The sequence below is a fragment of the Mobula birostris genome, chromosome 16, assembly GCF_030028105.1.
Source record: "Mobula birostris isolate sMobBir1 chromosome 16, sMobBir1.hap1, whole genome shotgun sequence".
Lineage (NCBI taxonomy): Eukaryota > Metazoa > Chordata > Chondrichthyes > Myliobatiformes > Myliobatidae > Mobula > Mobula birostris.
The window spans coordinates 73932722-73950648 of NC_092385.1; the positions used below are offsets into that span (position 1 = coordinate 73932722).

Consider the following 17927-nt stretch of genomic DNA (forward strand, 5'->3'; position numbering starts at 1 on the left):
AGAATGATATCAACTGATTTTTCTGGTCACCTACCAGGAAAGATATCAATGAGTTTGAAAGAGTACAGAGAAAATGTATAAGTATGTTGCCAGGACTTCAAGACTTGAGTTATAGAGAAAGATAGAATGGGTTAGGACCTTTTTCTCCCCTGGAGCATAGGGGAATGAGAGATATTTGATAGAGGTATAAAAAATTATGCAGTGTATAGATAGGTAAATGCTGGTGGGCTTTCGCCACTGAGGTTGAGTGAGACTAGAATAAGAGGTGATAGGTTAAGGGTAAAAGGTGAAATTTTTACTCAGAGACTAATGTGAGTGTGGAACAAATTGTCAGCACGAGCTGTGGATGTGGGTTTGTCTGCAATATTTGTATAAGTACAGTTCATGGATGGAGGGCTATGGTGCAGGTGCAGGTTGTTGGGACTAGGCAGAATAATAGTTCAACACAGATTAGATGAGCCAAAGGGTTTATTTCTATGCTGTAGCACTCTATGACTGTGTGACATTCAGAGAGCAATGTAGATTAATCCACTGGCTGGTTTAGTGTAACAATGGCTTTAGACTCTGCCTAATAGTACTTTCTGTTGATGGTGATGCAGAATGAAAGTGGCTCTGACTAAAGCCAATGCTAAGAATGAACCAATACCATTTCCAATGGCTGGTTAAGCAAAAATACTCCCATTGGTTATATGTTTCTGCAAACATGAAATTTCCACATTTTGTGAAAATGTGGCTTTTAATTACCCTCTTATACAAGACTGTAGTACTAAATTTGATATCTGAGATCTGAGTAGATGGAATGTACTGTTTGCCACACATGGGAAATCCATGACGCATCAGAGGGTTTTTTATCTTTGAGTAGTACTATGGGAAACTGTTGAAACTTATTTCAAACAATACTTTGTGGTGGCATGAGAGTTTAGTGGTTAGCATAACGTTATTGCAGCGAAAGGGACCTACGTTCAATTCCTGCTGCTGTCCATATGGAGAGTGTGTGTTCTGGATGCAACAGTCTGGGTTTCCTCAAGGTGCTCCAGTTCACTCCCATATTCCACAGACCTACGAGCTGGTGTGTTCAATGGTGACCAAGATGTCACTGGTGGTGTTGGCTCGTTGGTCCGGAAGGGCACGCTACCGTGCTGCATTTCCAAAAAATAATTACTTTTGGATAGGGAGAGATATGTAAATAAAGTAGCATTTTAATGCAAATTATCTAGCTAACATTTTTACAGCAGGACTTACTGAAGAGTGATGACTTGAAGAAAAATAAAGGTTTCTGCTCTCTAAGAACGTTCGCTTGGTTTCTCATCTTGCTGAACTGATAGACATTCTGTGATTTAACACAGAATGAAATGAATAATTGTTGATGAATACTTAAAAGGAGACGGCCAAATCAGGTCTTAACTTAAAGCGTTGCTGTCATATTTATATTTGCAACCTGGAACATATTCCAAGCAGTTAATAACCAATCAGTGAATATCTTGCAAGGAAACACACTCAATGACTACTTTATGAATTACTTCATGTACCTAATAAAGTGGCCACTGAGTGCATTTTTGCGGTCTTCAATTGCTGTGGCCCATCCAGTTCAAGGTTCAACATGTTGTGCTTTCAGAGATGCTCTTCCAATTATTTAAGTTACTGTCACCTTCCTATCAACTTGAACCAATCTGGCCATTCTCCTCTGACCTCTCTCATTAATGAAGCGTTTTTGCCCATAGATCTGCAATTCACTGGATGATTTTTGTTTTTCTACAGTATTCTCTGTAAACTCTGGTTGTGGGTGAAAATACCAGGAGATCAGCAGTTTCTGAGATACTCGAACCACCTTGTCTGACACCAACAATCATTCCACAGTCAATATTACTGAGATCACATTTCTTCCTAATTCTGATGTTGGGTCTGAACGACAACTGAACCTCTTGACCGTGTCTGCATGCTTCTATGCTCTGAGATGCTGCCACATGATTAGATATATGCATTAACGAGAGGGTGTACAGGTGTACCTAATGCAACTCTCACTTTGGCTAGCGGCTTAATATAGGGGGGTGATAGCCCCCGGCCCAGCCAAACTTAAGAAATCTCGTTTGGGTGGATGCTGCGCGGTGTTCCCTGTTACAAATCAGTACCCTGAAATAATAAACAGTACACAATATGCGATTAAATGATTAAGCTTTATAATTCTTACTTTGACTATATGGTTAGTAAAGAAAATGAAGTAAAGAGAAAAAGGGCCCAATCTTATGAAACAGTCTATTGTGCAATGTTGGAGCTCTCTGATAAGCCGATCGTCCACCATCGACCTCCTCCGATCGTCACTGCCCTTCGGACCCTCGCTCCAAGTCCACCCCGTCCGGCGGTCTACCAACTCTCTCCATTAGCGTCTTCTCTGCTCATCTCTTCCCTTCCTGGCAAAAGACCACGAAATTCTCCCTTCCAAACTCACAAGAAAGAATGACAGCATTCCAAACCCCGTTATCTCTAGACATAACCCATTACATTATCAGTGAAACCTTACAGCATGTTACACAGCAGTGAAACCCTACAGCATGTTACACTCTCTCCCCCACCAAATTTAGTCATGTCCTCATGACGTTGAGATAATTCGCCAACCCTTCCTGCAAAACACAAAGTCCAATCTGGGTGTAAAAGGCAGTGACATACTGTAGCTCCCCAACACAGTAGGGGTCACACTCTGTTCCCCTAGTGCTACATAGGCCAACCTATCTGGTGGTCTCCTAATTCTCTGAGACCTCCGCACCCCATCATCTAACGCTTCAGGTTCTGACACTACTAGGGATATTTCCGGTCTACTTGGTGAGGCCTCCCCCGATCTATCACTCGTGCCCACCTGCAACTCGGAGCCCTCTGTTCCGTGATCAAACTCCACTTTCTCCCCTGCAGAGTCCCGCTGCAACCCAGGCTGCCCACAGATAGCCCCTCCCCCCACCACTTCACCTGACTCAGCAGGAGAAGGGCCGAGAGTCTCTTCCTCAATCAATGGGGAGTTAGCCAAAGGCAGCATATACCACACATCCAGGTCCTCATCCTCTGAATCAGTATCCCTCTCAGGGGTGGGGGCCAGCCTAACCTCGCCTGTTGGGGGCCTGGTAATCACCCTGCGCTTCCGCAAAGTCCTCTTACTAGGTGTAGGCTCCAAGTCGGGCTCTAGGTCAACCTGCACCTCTTGTCCCAGGGGCAGCAGGTGGTTCTGATGGAGAATCTTGACAGGCCCATTCCTATCCTTTGGTTTCACTCAGAAAACTGGTACATTTGGCATCTGACTCTCCACCACATAGGGCGTGGCTGCCCAGCGGTCTGCCAACTTATACTTTCCAGGTAGCTCCAAATTCCTTAGGAGGACTCGGGCTCCTGGCAGGAGTTGGGAGAACCTCACCTTTCGATCATACCTTCTCTTATTCTCTTGATTCTGCTTGGCAGCCACGACCCCAACTATTTCATAAGCCCTTTTCAACTCTCTTCTCATGTCAGGCACATACTTCAGATAAGGCTTCAGTGGTAAGTCACCCTCGTCAGTCCCAAAACAAAGGTCAATGGGCAACCATGCCTCGCGCTCAAACATCAGATAATATGACAAGTACCCAGTAGCTTCATTTCGTGTACAATTATAACTGTGAACCAAATGCCCAATATGTTGACTCCACCTGTTTTTCTTGCTGATCTCCAGGGTCCCGAGCATGTCTAGCAAGGTTCGATTAAACCTCCCTAGCTGGGGATCGCCCTGTGGCTAATAGTGCATGATCCTCGACTTCTTGACTCCAAGCATGCCCAGTAATTCATGGATGAGTCTGCTCTCGAAGTCCCGTCCCTGGTCACTATGTATCCGCCTGGGAAGGCCATAATAAACAAAATACTTCTCCCATAACGCTTTTGCCACCGTGGACACCCTCTGGTCCTTCGTAGGAAAAGCCTGAGCATATCTGGTGTAGTGGTCCGTGATGACTAAGACATTTGCCGTGTTGCTGGCATTGGATTTTATTGTCAGGAAATCCATACACACCAGGTCCAGAGGCCCCGTACTCTGCCAGCGGGACAAGGGAGCTGCCCGCATAGGCAGTGTCTTCCACCATATGCATCAAATGTGTGACTTGCAGTATTCTTCGATCTCCGACTTCATTCGGGGCCAGTAAAACCGGTCTCTGAGCAATCCGTAGGTCTTTTCCACCCCCAAATGTCCAGAATCATCATGAAGTGATTTCAACGCCATCCTCTGATACTTCTCGGGCAGAACCAGCTGGCAACGCCGAGGTCGGTCTGGGGGTGATGTGACCTGGTATAAGATCTGGTTCTTCAACTCCAACTGAGGCTATTCTCGTAGTAATGGAGGTACCGATGCATGTTTCGTCCTCTCCGCTTGAGCTGCGTCTCCCTTTTCGACCACCGCCCAAATGGTACCAATGCCCGGATCATCTCGCTGAGCAGCTGCCACTTCCCCAGAACTCAATTCCAGCAGCTGATTTGTCTTCAGAGCAGTCAGGTTACAAATTGGGGGATGGCGTCATCAGAAGCTCCCAATTGATCCACCACTCGCTTCTGCCCCTTGTTTTCTTCTGCCTTCACGATGATGGCAAACTGACACAGGGCCTTCACCCCCAAGGCAGCAACGCTGTCCCACTCCTCGTTCCTGACCAATCCCTAATGCGCCTGTCGGGACAAAGCATCAGCATCAATGTTCCTGCTTTCCAGCCAGTAGTTCAGGCTGAAATCATAGGCGCACAACGCCGCCAACCACCGATAGCCTGTGGCATCCAGTCTCGCCAAATCAGGATATAAGTTAGGGGGTTGTTGTCCGTCCTCACCTCAAACTTGGCCCTGTAGAGGTAGTCACTCAGTTTATCCACCACTGCCCATTTCAACTTGTGTGTGGGGTAGTTTTTCTCGGAGGGCAACAGATCTGGCTGACAAAAACGCAATGGGCCTCAACCCGGAGCCTTGATCCTGATACAGGACCCTCTCGTCTGGCATCCATGTGCAGTACATACGGTAACTGGGGGTCCCCAAAAGCCAGCACCAGCGCCTGGGTCAGCAGCTCCTTCAGTGACTGAAAGGCCTCCTCACATTTTGTATCCCACCTCAGTCCAAAGGATTCCAACGGGCTAAGATATTCTCCACCCGCCTGTCCTTTTCTCCCCCTCCCTTTCTTCCCCAAGGGAGGGTAACTGCACAGAAGTTGATTCAAAGGGTGACTCACTTTCGTGTAGCCTTTCACAAACTTCCGTTAGTAACCACAGAACCCAAGCAACGAGCGCAAAGCGCTCACAGTCTGGGGTCTTGACCAAGTGGTAACCACCTCGATCTTAGCTGGGTCTGTAACTACCCCAATCCGTCAGACTATGTGCCCAACATAGCTAACAGATGTTTGGCAGAACTGTCACTTGTCCAGGGAAAGTTTTAACGCTTCAGCTTTCAAGCAGCCCAGCATCATCAGTAGCCTCGCTTCATGTTCCTCCAAGGTGGATCCAAACACCTTGAGGTCATCCAAATACACCAATCTCTCAAGCATTTCCCCCACCGTCTTCTCCATGACCCGCTGGACGGTTGCAAGAGCTCCCGAGATGTCCTGGGGCGTCCTTTCGAGCTAGAAAAATCCCAGGGGACATATAAATGCCATTTTCTCTTTGCCAGCCTCACTCATGGGGATCTGGTAATATCCACTCCTCAAGTCCAGCACACTGAACCACTTCACACCACTCAGGCAAGCCAGCGTGTTTTCAATCCTTGGGACCGTATGCTGGTCAGGGATGGTGTGCCTGTTCAGAGTCCTATAGCCCACACACATCTGTACCTTCCCATTCTTCTTTCGGGCCACTACTATTGGGGACGCGTAGGGGCTTTGGGACTTGGTGATGATCCCAGCTTCCTTCAACTTATACAAATGCTGCCGAACATCCTCCACCTCTGCGGGGGCCAGTCGCCATGACCTTTCTCTGAATGGGGTATCCTGAGTCACCCAGATAGTGTGATGTGTGCTCTTGGAACAACCCACATCAAACTCGTCAGTGGAAAAGATACCTTCCAGCTTCAACATCTTCCCTACCAACCTTCTCTTCCAATCCGTAGGAACCGGGGAGTCCCGAAGCTGAGTGACCCAACTTTCCCCCTTTTTCCAATAGTTTCTCCCCGGCGTGTCTCACGGGAGCACTAGACATTACCGTCACTGAGAACAAATGCTCCAGGGGCATACCCACTTGAAGGTGACCTGCTCTTCATAGTGTTCCTGACAATCACTGCCATCCTGCTTGCCTGTATAGCTAAGGGCTTCTGCAATTCAGGCCTCACCAGTACCCCAGCAAGAAATCCCACCCCCGCTGGTCTTCCGGAGCATCCATTAAGGGGGCTTCGCCCTCAGCCACTCCGGGAAATTCGGGGGTCCCCATCACCCTCACTACTTCCGCGAGCCGTACTACCATTGGCTTCGACTGGGTGAACGACACAGTCGCTCGTTTAAATTCGGTATCCAGCCTGATGCAGCCACGCACTCCTTCAAAAGCAGCCTAAAACACCGGGTGCATGGACAATATTCCCAGAAAGCTCTTGCCATTCTTCTGCTTGCAGGTCTCCATGAGTCTCTTCACAAGAGGGGTGTTGGTCCCCACCAGAATTGAAATGCCGCTCTTCTCAACAGGGTCCCGACAAACCAGTACCTCAGATACTCCCACATTGGCCTCCAAGAACTCCAACTTCACTGACAAATAACCGTCGTATGGATAATCACTAGCACTAAGCCTCAGATTGCCAGTGCACTGAATGGTGTCAATGGTAAATGCTTCAGATACCTGTTGTAAAACGAATGGTACAACAACGTGACCCGGTGTCAAGTATGGCTTTAGCATAAATGCCCTCTATCCGTAGTGACACACTGGAGCATGATCCCACTAAGCCTTCAGGAATTGGGTCTTTCACTTTTGGGGGTTCCTTGGTACATTGCTGGGAACATGTTCCCCCAGAGACACCAGGTCGTTCCCTCACTGGGTCTCCTCTAGGTTTTCCCGACGACTCTCCCTGCTTAGGTACCCAGGGGCTCACTCTCCTTCTGGCGTGACACCTGCTGCCAGCAGCCCTCCACATTGTTTGTCCCCTTGGGGGATCTGACCCCCTCCATCAGCTCCATCATATGGGGGGGGGGGTCACACCCGCTGATAACAGCCGACATATCTCTGTTCTCAACTCTGCCACAATCTCCTCTACTGCTCCCCAGGGTAGGCTATCTGTGGTCACTTCACCGCGGGGGACTACTACTGAGGCTCTTCCCGTACTTCTCTGATCAGCTCGACAAAAGATGGAGGGGGGCATGTCTTACGAGACTGTCAGAGACCCCCAAGCAATCAGGTCATTGGACTAGGCGCCCCTGGCTATCTGGTCCATTCTTAACTGATCCACCTCAGCCGCCTGAATGACTCCTCTGTGCTGCAAGTAAATTAGCTGCCTCTCCAGCCAAAAACTAAAAGCAGAAAGCTTCTTCCCCTTCTCCTGACACATGTTCTGAAACCCCACCATGAGCTCCATTGGGCTTCCTGTTGGGCCAAAAGCATTGTCTAGTGCTTGCATGTAATTGACTGACAGATGTCACTACCGGATATTTCAACCTGACATCTCTCGAAACATTAGCAGCCTGCCCATTCAAACTTTCAACCAATCTCTGTTGCTTTTCATCATCAGAGCACTGCCACTCATCTAACAACTGAGAAGTCTGCTCCCCCCAATCTCATACTCCTCCTCCTCTTTAGGAGTAGGCGTTATTCCAGAGAATAGGCGGAGCCTGCCATAGTTGGAACTTTCAATCTGATTTTTCCATTTATTCGCCAGAGAAATAAGGGTGGATACTAACTCAGAATTTTCACTCTTCACCGGGGAGCGAGGACTAATTAGACATTCCAAATGTGACCATTCTTTCCCCTCACTACTCAAAAATGAGAGAACCCTGTCCTTGAAATCTCTGTCCCCACCCCTCCAGCTACTGCTACCTCAGCGCTGGACTGCATTAAAACAAGAGCTGTGCCAGCCATTTTATCAAACCTCCACCCAACATCGCAACTTCAACAGTATTTAACAGGCGAATTAACAATTCACCCGGAGTACAAATAACTGCCCCACTGGTTCATTGCTCGGGGTTATCACACAGCATCCAAAGGAATCAATCCCGGACAAGCCCCCACAATTGCAACTCTCGCTTCGGCTAGCGGCTTAATATAGGAGGTGATAGCCCCTAGCCTGGCCAAACTTAAGAAATCTTGTTTGGGTGGATGCTGCATGATGTGTCCCCTGTTACAAATTAGTACCCCAAAATAACAAACAGTACATAATATGTGATTAAATGATTAAGCTTTATAATTCTTACTGTGACTATATGGTTAGTAAAGAAAACGAAAAAAATAAAAATGGCCCAATCTTATGAAACAGTCTGTTACGCAATGTTGGATCTTACTGATAAGCCGGTCTTCCACATCGACCTCCTCTGATTTTTGCTGCCCTTCGGACCCTCACTCTGAGTCCACCCCATCTGGTGGTCTACTAACTCTCTCTATTCGCATCTTCTCTCCCCATCTCTCCCTGGCAAAAGACTGCAAAAATCTCTCTTCCAGACTCACAAGAAAGAACAACAGCATGCCAATCCCTGTTATCTCTAGTCATAAGCCAAACATTGCTGCTACAGAGAAATCATTACATTATCAATGAAACCTTACAGCATGTTACACAGCAGTGAAACCCTACAGCATGTTACACTAATAAAGTGGCCACTGAGTGTAAAATGTAATCAGGCACCCTTTGCTGAAAAGTAAAGGGATGTGGATATTTAGCTGTATTGGGAAGCATAGCTTTTGGCCTTTCAGAAGTGTGGACCTGTGTTTTGATATTGGCAAACATTCCAAATGGAAGCTTTGTCCATACAGAAGCTGCGTGAGCACAGTTTTAAGGATGGCAGTCACCCACTGTGGTGGCTGGTCAAAGTCTCAAAGTTTACCAATGAGGAGTGGGTGCCACGGTAGCTTAGTGGTTAGTTTGATGCTAATACAGCTCATGGCGTCAGAGTTCAGAGTTCAATTCTGCCATCATCTGCAAGGAGTCTGTATGTCCTCCTTGTGGAATGGATGTTTTCTTTGGGTACTCAGGTTTCCTCCTATAATCCAAAGATTTACTGGTTTGTAGGTTAATTGGACATTGTAAATTGTCCCATGATTAGGCTAGGTTTATTCAGGAGTTTCTGAGGTGGCATGGCTTGAAGGACTGGAATGGCCTATACTGCACTGTATCTTAATAAATGATAAATAAATAAATATCAGTGGATGTGTAAACCAGCAAGAGAAAAAGACTTCAAGAAAGGACACAAAGAAAAACATTTGTATAAAAGTTGTTCCTACCCTTATATTTTTTAATTGATGCATAATGCAAAACACAAATATTATTTGGCATGGCCTCCATTTGGCATTGTAATGATGTGTTGCATCATGGATTGGCAGGGTTTGGCGTCTCCTTCAATTTTTCTCCAGGTCAATCATCCTTTTCTCAATTTTAGCTTGAGAGATGACAAGTATGACCTTTATCAGTCAGACAAGATTGTAGCTTCCACAGAGCTCTGTAGCAGTGTTCTGTATGATGCACGTGTGGTGCCAATCCACAGGGGAACATTAACCATTGACAAAACAGTGTGGTCCTACAGTTGTGGTTATGAATTGGAAATGCACCCGAACAGCGGCATTCTTGAATATCCAAAAAACACATTTCAGACAGGTTACCACAAAACACTTTGAATGCACAAACAGAGGGATTAGGCAGCATCGACAGATAGCGTAGTGGAGTTCCAACACATTCTATTGCAGTAGAATTGAAACTGCAAACTACCCAAACTCCAAAAGGAGATTACTGTAAATACACCACAGATCACGTTGTGGATCTAGATAGCCTCCAACCTGATGGCATGAACATAATTTTTCCTTCTGGTAATTATTTTTTCTTCCCCCCCCCCTTCCCTTTTCTTATATTCCCCATTCTGGCCTCTTACCACTTCTCACCTCCCTCTGGTGCCCTTCCTTCTTCCCTTTTACCTGTGGTCCACTCTCCTCTCCTATCAGATTCCTTCTTCTCCAGCCCTTTACCTTTCCCACACATCTGGCTTCACCTATCACTTTCTAGCTTGTCCTCTTTCCCATCCTCCACCTTTTTATTCTGGCATCTTCCCACTTCCTTTCAAGTCATGAAGAAAATTCTTATCCAAAAACATCGACTGTCTATTCAATTCCATAGATGTTGCTTGACCTGCTGAGTTCTTCCAGCATTTTTATGTGTAGATCAGGCTGCTTCCTGGTTTTCAGTCTGTGATATTTGTTTCCAATGCTGCCTGACCTTCTGCGTATTCTCTGATTCCATGTTATAGTTTAGGGCTTTGACTTTGCATTTCATAAAAACTTAATGTGAGAGCCATCGGGCTGTGATGAAAGGAGGAAATTATTCCAGTAATGTTCTGTCTGCCCTCTTGGTTTGGTAAAGGATGAAATTTAAGATAACAGAAATGTGACAATAAGATTTATACAGAGCACTGGAGCATCGTAAGGCCATAAGGCAAATGAGAAGAATTCAGCCATTTGGCCCATTGAGTCTACTCCACCATTCAAATTTTACAACTCCTCCCTTGGAGGGTCAGACACCCTGAGCCAATAGGCTGGTCCTGGACTTATTTCCTGGCATAATTTACATTACTATTGAATTATTTATGGTTTTATTACTATTTAATTATTTATGGTACAACTGTAATGAAAACCAGTTTCCTCCGGGATCCATATAAGTATGATTATGACTATGACTATAACTATTTATTTTCCCTCACAACTCTATTTTCCTGCTTGACTCCATTATCATTGATACCTTTACTAATCAAGAATCTACCAACTCCACTTTAAGTATACCCGATACTCGGCCTCTACAGCTATCTGTTGCAATGAATTTCACTACTCTCTGACTAAAGAAATACCTCCTCCCTTCCATTCTAAAGGATGTCTCTCTTTTCTGAAGCTGTGCCCTTTGGTCCTAGACTTGCCCATCCTCTCCACATACACTCTATCTAGTCCTTTCAATATTTGATAGGTTTCAATGAGATCTCCCCCACTCATTCTTCTATTATCAACATGTTGAACGGAGTGTGGTGGCACTTCACATTCTCATCGTGGAGTGGGAAAGGCACACTGATGATTTCAGAAAGCCATGGGATGATGCTGAGTTCAAACCGGCACAACATACCCGAGGATCACCCAGCGGCTGCTTACACAGTAATACTGGCAAACAGAACTAGATAAGGGTTTTCTGCATTGGGGATGACAATGTGCATGGGCAATTAAAAATAACAAGGGATCTAAACAATATGAATGGCAACAATTCAGGCCTAATACACTGATGAAAACCCTGCTGTAGATGAACTCGAAGAAAGGTTAGGTACTCCCTAGTGACATATTTTCATGGATCGTCAGTGGTTGCATCACTAAACGGTATGGAGGGACCATTGCACAGGGTCAGGAAAAAGCGAACTCCATCTTGGGCACTAGCCTCCCCAGCACCGAGTACTCTTTCAACAAAATGGTGGCATTCACTATTAAGGATGCCCATCACTAAGGGCATTCCCTCTTCTCATTACCAGCATTGAGGAGGAGGTACAGGAACCTGAAGAGCCACACTCATTGTCTTAGGTACAGATTCTTCCCCTCTGCCATCAGATTTCTGAGCGGACAACGAAACAACCCACTACCTCACTATGTTTGCTCTCTTTTTGCACGACTTATTTAATTTAATTTTATATATATTTATCATTGTAATTTATAATAATTTTAAGGTATTGCACTACATGGTCAGTGATATTAAACCTGACTCTGATTCTGTATTGTACAGAGTTTGTCAGTCTTTGTTGATGTGTAGTTTTTCATAAATTCTATTGTATCTCTTTATTTTCTTATAAATGCCTGAAACAAAATGAATCGCCAGGTAGTATATGGTGAAATATCCATACTTTGATAATAAATTTAGTTTGACTTTGTGCTTGATATTTTTGTATCAATCTGTAGGTACTCAAGTTTCACTAGAACCATAAGGATAACTGTCTGGTGCTTGAAGACTAAGCTGGTGCTTTCAAAGTTTATCCCAAGGGGGATTTGGTCTGCAGTGTTTATAGTCAAGGCTGAAAGAACTTGGAAGCTTACTTTCCCACCCATTAGATTTCTCTGCTCTGCAGAAGACATTGATTGCAATGAAATACAAAATCAATACTAATTTATCAAGAAAAAGATATCGGTCCTCAACTGCCTCTGTCAAATACCGATTATAGAACCCAGCTTTACAATGTAGCAACAATGGAGGTTACCATCAACACCATTGTTTGAACAAATATGATAGTAACACTGAAAGCTCATTTACAGGCAACTGGAGGGCGAGAGTGTTATTATTTGTGGCAGCTCAAAGCAGGACAGATTAGCACAGAATGAAATTTTGTCTGAGTTAAGAGACCTGGAAGATGTAGCTGTAACCATGCCATAAACCTGAAGTGATTAATGGACCTCATCGAGCAAGTTTCCATAATTTCCATTCAGTCACACATGAAGACAATGATGACATCAGCAGCTGGAATAAATATGGTCAATATTTCTAAATGGAACAGAGGCAAGTTCAATTCTTCATCTCTCTCTCTCTCTCACTCTCTCTCTCTCTCTCTCTCTCCCACTTGCTCTCTTAAACTTGTATACTTAGAAGTTCCAATATTAAAAGCAGTCTATAAATACATTGATCAAAGAGAGAGTGCATTCGCTCAGATCCTTGTGCGAAATGATTGCTGTGAGGCAGGTGTGTAAGAGTGGGGGGCTGGCCGTGGCTTTATATCTCTTGTCTTCATGTAGGACAGCAGCTGATCTGGGATTTCTGCTAAAACATCCTTTGCGAGCCGGGCCATACTCAAAACCTGGTTTCCAGAGCGATCAACATAATCTCGGAATGGGACGAACTGAAAAAGAGGTCAGAGCAATGGAGATAAAACTGATGTGAGTAGCATGTCAAAAAGAGACTTTAGAGCACACTTGAACAGAGTGGTCATCAATATTTCATTTATTTCTTCTGCCTTGAATTAGAGTAATAGAGTCAAAGAGCATTACAGGCAGGAACAAGCCCTTTGACCCATCTAGTCCATGCTGAGCTATTATTCTGCCTCATCCCATCAACCTATACCCAGAATTTAGCTCCCCATAACCCTCCCATCCATGTACCTATCTAAATATCTCTTAAATGTTGAAGTCAAACCCACATCCAACACTTCTGTTGACAGATCAGTTCACACTCTCACATCCTCTGAGTGAAGCTGTTCCCCTTAAACCATTTCACTTTTCATCCTTAACTTGTGATCTCTAGTTCTAATTGCACCCAATTTCAGTGGAAAAAGCCTGCTTGCATTTTCCCTATCTATATCAGTAAATTCTTTCAGCTCCTGTTGGTGCTGCCACTGAAGCAGTACATCGAGCCTTTTACCTCAAGCGTGTTCACTGGACTGCACAGCAGAGGTGAACTTTAGCATAACAGTTAAGTCTTCAGCTCCAAGTTTTTATGGGTAGACATGAGGCAAGTTGGAGCTGCCATTTTTCTCAGATACTTTCATGGAGATCTTATCATTTGACTCTCTCAGGATGATGAGAGGTGACGTGATAGAGGAATATAAGGTGATATGAGGCATAAATAGAGTGGACAGCTAGAGACTTTTTTCCCTGGGTGGCAATGGCTAATATGAGAGGATATAATTTTAGGGTGATTAAAGTTCAGTGGGAATGTCATAATGAAGTTTTTTTTACAGAGAGAGTGGTAAGTGCATGGAATGCACTGCCAGGACTGGTGGTAGAGTCAGATACGTCAGGGACAGTTAAGAAACTCTTAGATAGGCATGAGAGTGAAAGGTAAATGAAGAGCTTTGTGGGATGGAAGAGTTAATTTAATCTGGGAGTAAGTTAAAATATGCGAGGGCTGAAGGGCATGTATTGTACTGTACTATTCTATGCTTTTTCCTTAAACTGTCTCTCCCTTGTACTCTCACTATAGGCCATACAGTGTCCTCGTTAACATTTCCACAGACCATTTTCTCTTTCTCCAATATAGCTGCTCAGGAGAAATGAATGTTAAAAACCCATTATTTTCATATGCCCCTATATATTTTTCTTTGGACATAGGTGGTAGTGCCAAGGAACTTAAATCTTTATTATTGAAGACAAATTACAGATTTGTTCCTCTTCCTTTTCTTAAATGGGTGGAAGATTATGGCCATCACTTACACAATTTCTAGTTTTCCTTTGTTCCATAGTCTCCTTCTCAGAGTAGGAATGTACCTGTTGGAGGACTGGCTGCCTTTAAACACAACCATTTTTATGTGATCCTATTCAGTAGTCTTACTGCTAACTCTTGGGCCGTTATGTTGGCAGCATACTTTTCTCAGCTAAAGACAGATGTGGTGTTCATTTTGCACCTTGGCCATGGTCTTTGCCATGAGTCTATCTCCCTTTCATTGATAATTGAGTCAATCTTTCCTTTGACTGCACTAAATATCCATAATTTCTTTATTAAAGGCTTCCCTTTCATGTTAGCCACTCATCCTCTAAAGCCTTTCCTATTCTCTTTCTTGGACACCTCCAACCCCATTTTTGGCTCTGCATAGTATAGCATGCAGACTTTAGAAACCTCCTTTTCCTCTTTCATATAATCTCTTTGTCTTTAGTTATTCAAGGGCTTTCAACATTAGATGTCATTTCTTTCCCCTATGGAAATCCATTGAAGGTCTACCTGAACAATCTCTTCTTCAAAGGCTTCCTGTTGTTTAATCACTGTTTAGTTCTGCAGTTTGTTTCCAGTCTCTATGTGCTTGTTCCATTTAATATCCATCAGTAGCTCAGACAGTTTTTACACTTTGTTATATTTGTCATTTTGCATAATAATTCTAAAGTTTAGATATAACTACTCTTGCTTGATGATAATTTGGCCAACGTTCTTCAATGCTCTCTCACTGAAATATGTTTTGCAGCTTCAACATCTGCAGACAAGTCTACCATTTCTTTGCTCCTGGCTATCTCGAAGCACAGTGGTAGACCATATTTTCTCAATCAGTTTCCAGGTATGTCTCCCTGTTTTTGCTCAAAAGCCTTGGTCAAATTTTCAAATGCACTTTTGATGCCTTTACTAATGAAGAATCTATCAATTTTGGCTTTGAATATACCCAATGGCTTGGCCTACATTGCTGTCTGTGGCAATGAACTCCACAGGTCCACCACCTCTGGCTAAAGGAATTTCTGCTCCTCTCTTCTAAAGAAGGTAGCTCCTTACCTTGACAATTACATACACAACCATCAATGGCCCACATTTTCCTGAATGCAGGAATTAAATTGTTCGCACCAATAAAACAGTGAATCTGATTTTACAAATGAAAAGTTTTTCTTTCTCTGAGATGTGAGGCCAATTGAGAATGCTCAGTGAGCGAGGCAATAATGTGACAAGGGTCACAGACAACAAGCACAAAGGCCAGTTACTGCATCAAATCCATTGCAAGCCATCCATTATTTATCTATTTTATACAAGAGGGCTGATACTAGAAACATAGAAACATAGAAAACTTACAGCACAATACACGCCCTTTGGCCCACAAAGTTGTGCCAATCATGTCCCTTCCTCAGAAATTACTAGGGTTACCCATAGCCCTCTATTTTTCTAAGCTCCATGTACCTATCCAGGAGTCTCTTAAAAGACCCTATTGTATCTGCCTCCACCACTGTTACCGGCAGCCCATTCCACGCACTCACCACGTGCTGCGTAAAAAAAAACTTACCCCTGACATTTTCTCTGTACCTACTCCCAAGCACCTTAAACCTGTGTCCTCTTGTGGCAGCTATTTCAGCCCTGGGAAAAAGCCTCTGACTATCCATAGGATCAATGCCTCTCTTTTAAAATTGGCTTACTTTTCATTGTGGACAATCTGGCATTTATACTTGGGGTTATTAATGGTGGTGTTGCTAGTTTGTGATATATTTCCATTGGTTATGTAGTGACATGAACATCACATCCTCAGAATAACACTTCTAACCTGGACAATATCACGTTCTGCATAACGGCCCCTGGAGGAGATTCGAATTTCATCCCCATCGAGCTCCTCCATTGCTGTAAAAGAGCAGATAAATGAGAGGATTTTATTTCCCTCCCTGACCACAGCTACCTCATGAAAATGATATTTATTGTATTTTTTACCAGCAAAGTTCATCTCTCATATATCTCTAATATTAACCAACTACCTTTCAGGATGGAATCACATAAATGTCACAGTGTAGATGACACCAAAGGAATTGCTGAATTTGATTAAAATTCATCCAACACAATACATATTATTTCACCAGTCTCCAATTAAGGGAATATCAGATTTCCATTTCAGTACAAGATCCATTCTCACAGCTGAAACTTTGGCTAAAGCACTGGATGGAAACAGCTTTAAAATGTACCAACAACCATCAAGTATAATGTAACTACTTTTCTGGTCTCACTCCAAGTTCTGGATCTCATTTCAAAGGACAAAGGGAAGCTGTGGAATGTCACGAAAAGAAATGCGTTCAGTTTCCTCACTTGCTTGCATCCTTGGTGATGTGCCACCTACCACGGCCACAATTGTGATCCCAAGGACAGGAAAAGTTTAGAGGCATATGGATCAAATGCTGAGACTAGCTTAACTGAGCACCTTGATCAGTAAGGACGAGTTGGGCTGAAAGGACCGTTTCGGGGCTGTATGATTCTGTCTTAGAACAAGCAGGAAGTCATCATTTCCAGGTGTAGTCAAGGTGACCATGACAATGACCTTATGTGTATCTGACATTTTCCAGATGGAGATGTTTGCAATATCGTGCAACTCTGTGCAACATAGTGTCAGGTCATAGAGGATCTCTTCTGAAAGACAGCTGACTGTTTCCCCTTATCACTAGAGTCAAGCAAAAGAGAACATGCAGCTTTGAGAGAGCTGCAGTCTTCCCCATGGGTCAGCAGTGGAAAGCTTCAAATTCAGGGTATCAAAATGTTGGAAGATCTATCCTTGGCCCAACATATTGATGCAATTATGAAGAAGGCACAACAGTACTATATTTCATTAAGAGTTTGAGGAGATTTGGTATGTCACCAATAGCTCTACCAAAGTTTTCCAGATATACCAAGGGGAGCATTTTGACTGGTTGCATCACTGTCTGTCATTCAGATGCCAATGCACAAGATTGGAAAAAGTTGCTGAGGGTTATAAACACAGCAATCTCCATCGGGGCACTAGCCTCCCACCATCGAGGACTTTTTCAAAAGGTAATGCCTCAGAAAGGTGGCATCCATCATGAACCCTCACTATGCAGGACATGCCTTCTTCTTAATACTACCAAAATGGAGGAGCTGCAGGAGCATGAAGACAGACACTCAACATTTGAGGAATAGCTTCTTCCCCTCCAACACCAGATTTCTGAATGGATCATGAACCCATAAACCCTACCTCAGTATTTCGCTATCTTTTGCATTATTTATCTATTTATTTATTTTTATTGTAACTTATAGTATTTTATATATATTGCACTGTACTGCTACCGCAAAGCAACAAATTTCATGACATGCATCAGTGATGTTAAATCTGATTCCAATTCTGGCTCCACTGAATGCTTGCTGAGCACCTTAATAGGTGACATGTCAACATCCTCCTATACTCCTTTATGCTGACACAACTGTATTTCTATGTTATATTGACTGTCCTGTTGTACATACTATTTATTATAAATTACTATAAATTGCACATTGCACATTTAGACGGAGATGTAACATAAAGATTTTTATTCTTCATGTATATGAAGGATGTGAGTAATAAAGTCAATTCAATTCAATACTGCAACTGGTAG

At 43.8% G+C, this 17927-nt stretch overlaps 1 protein-coding gene across 1 annotated transcript in view; it reads right to left on the minus strand.

Moving 5' to 3' along the window:
• Positions 1 to 10025: 10025 nt before the first annotated feature.
• LOC140210888 (copine-9-like) overlaps positions 10026 to 17927 on the minus strand; it is a 562459-nt gene continuing 554557 nt past the window's right edge. The window contains exons 19-20 of the mRNA XM_072280144.1: positions 16103 to 16176; positions 10026 to 12997 (exon numbers count right to left, since the gene is read on the minus strand). Coding sequence (XP_072136245.1) covers positions 12806 to 12997; positions 16103 to 16176 — 266 coding nt within the window. The 3' untranslated portion in view covers positions 10026 to 12805. The remainder of the gene's footprint in view (positions 12998 to 16102; positions 16177 to 17927) is intronic.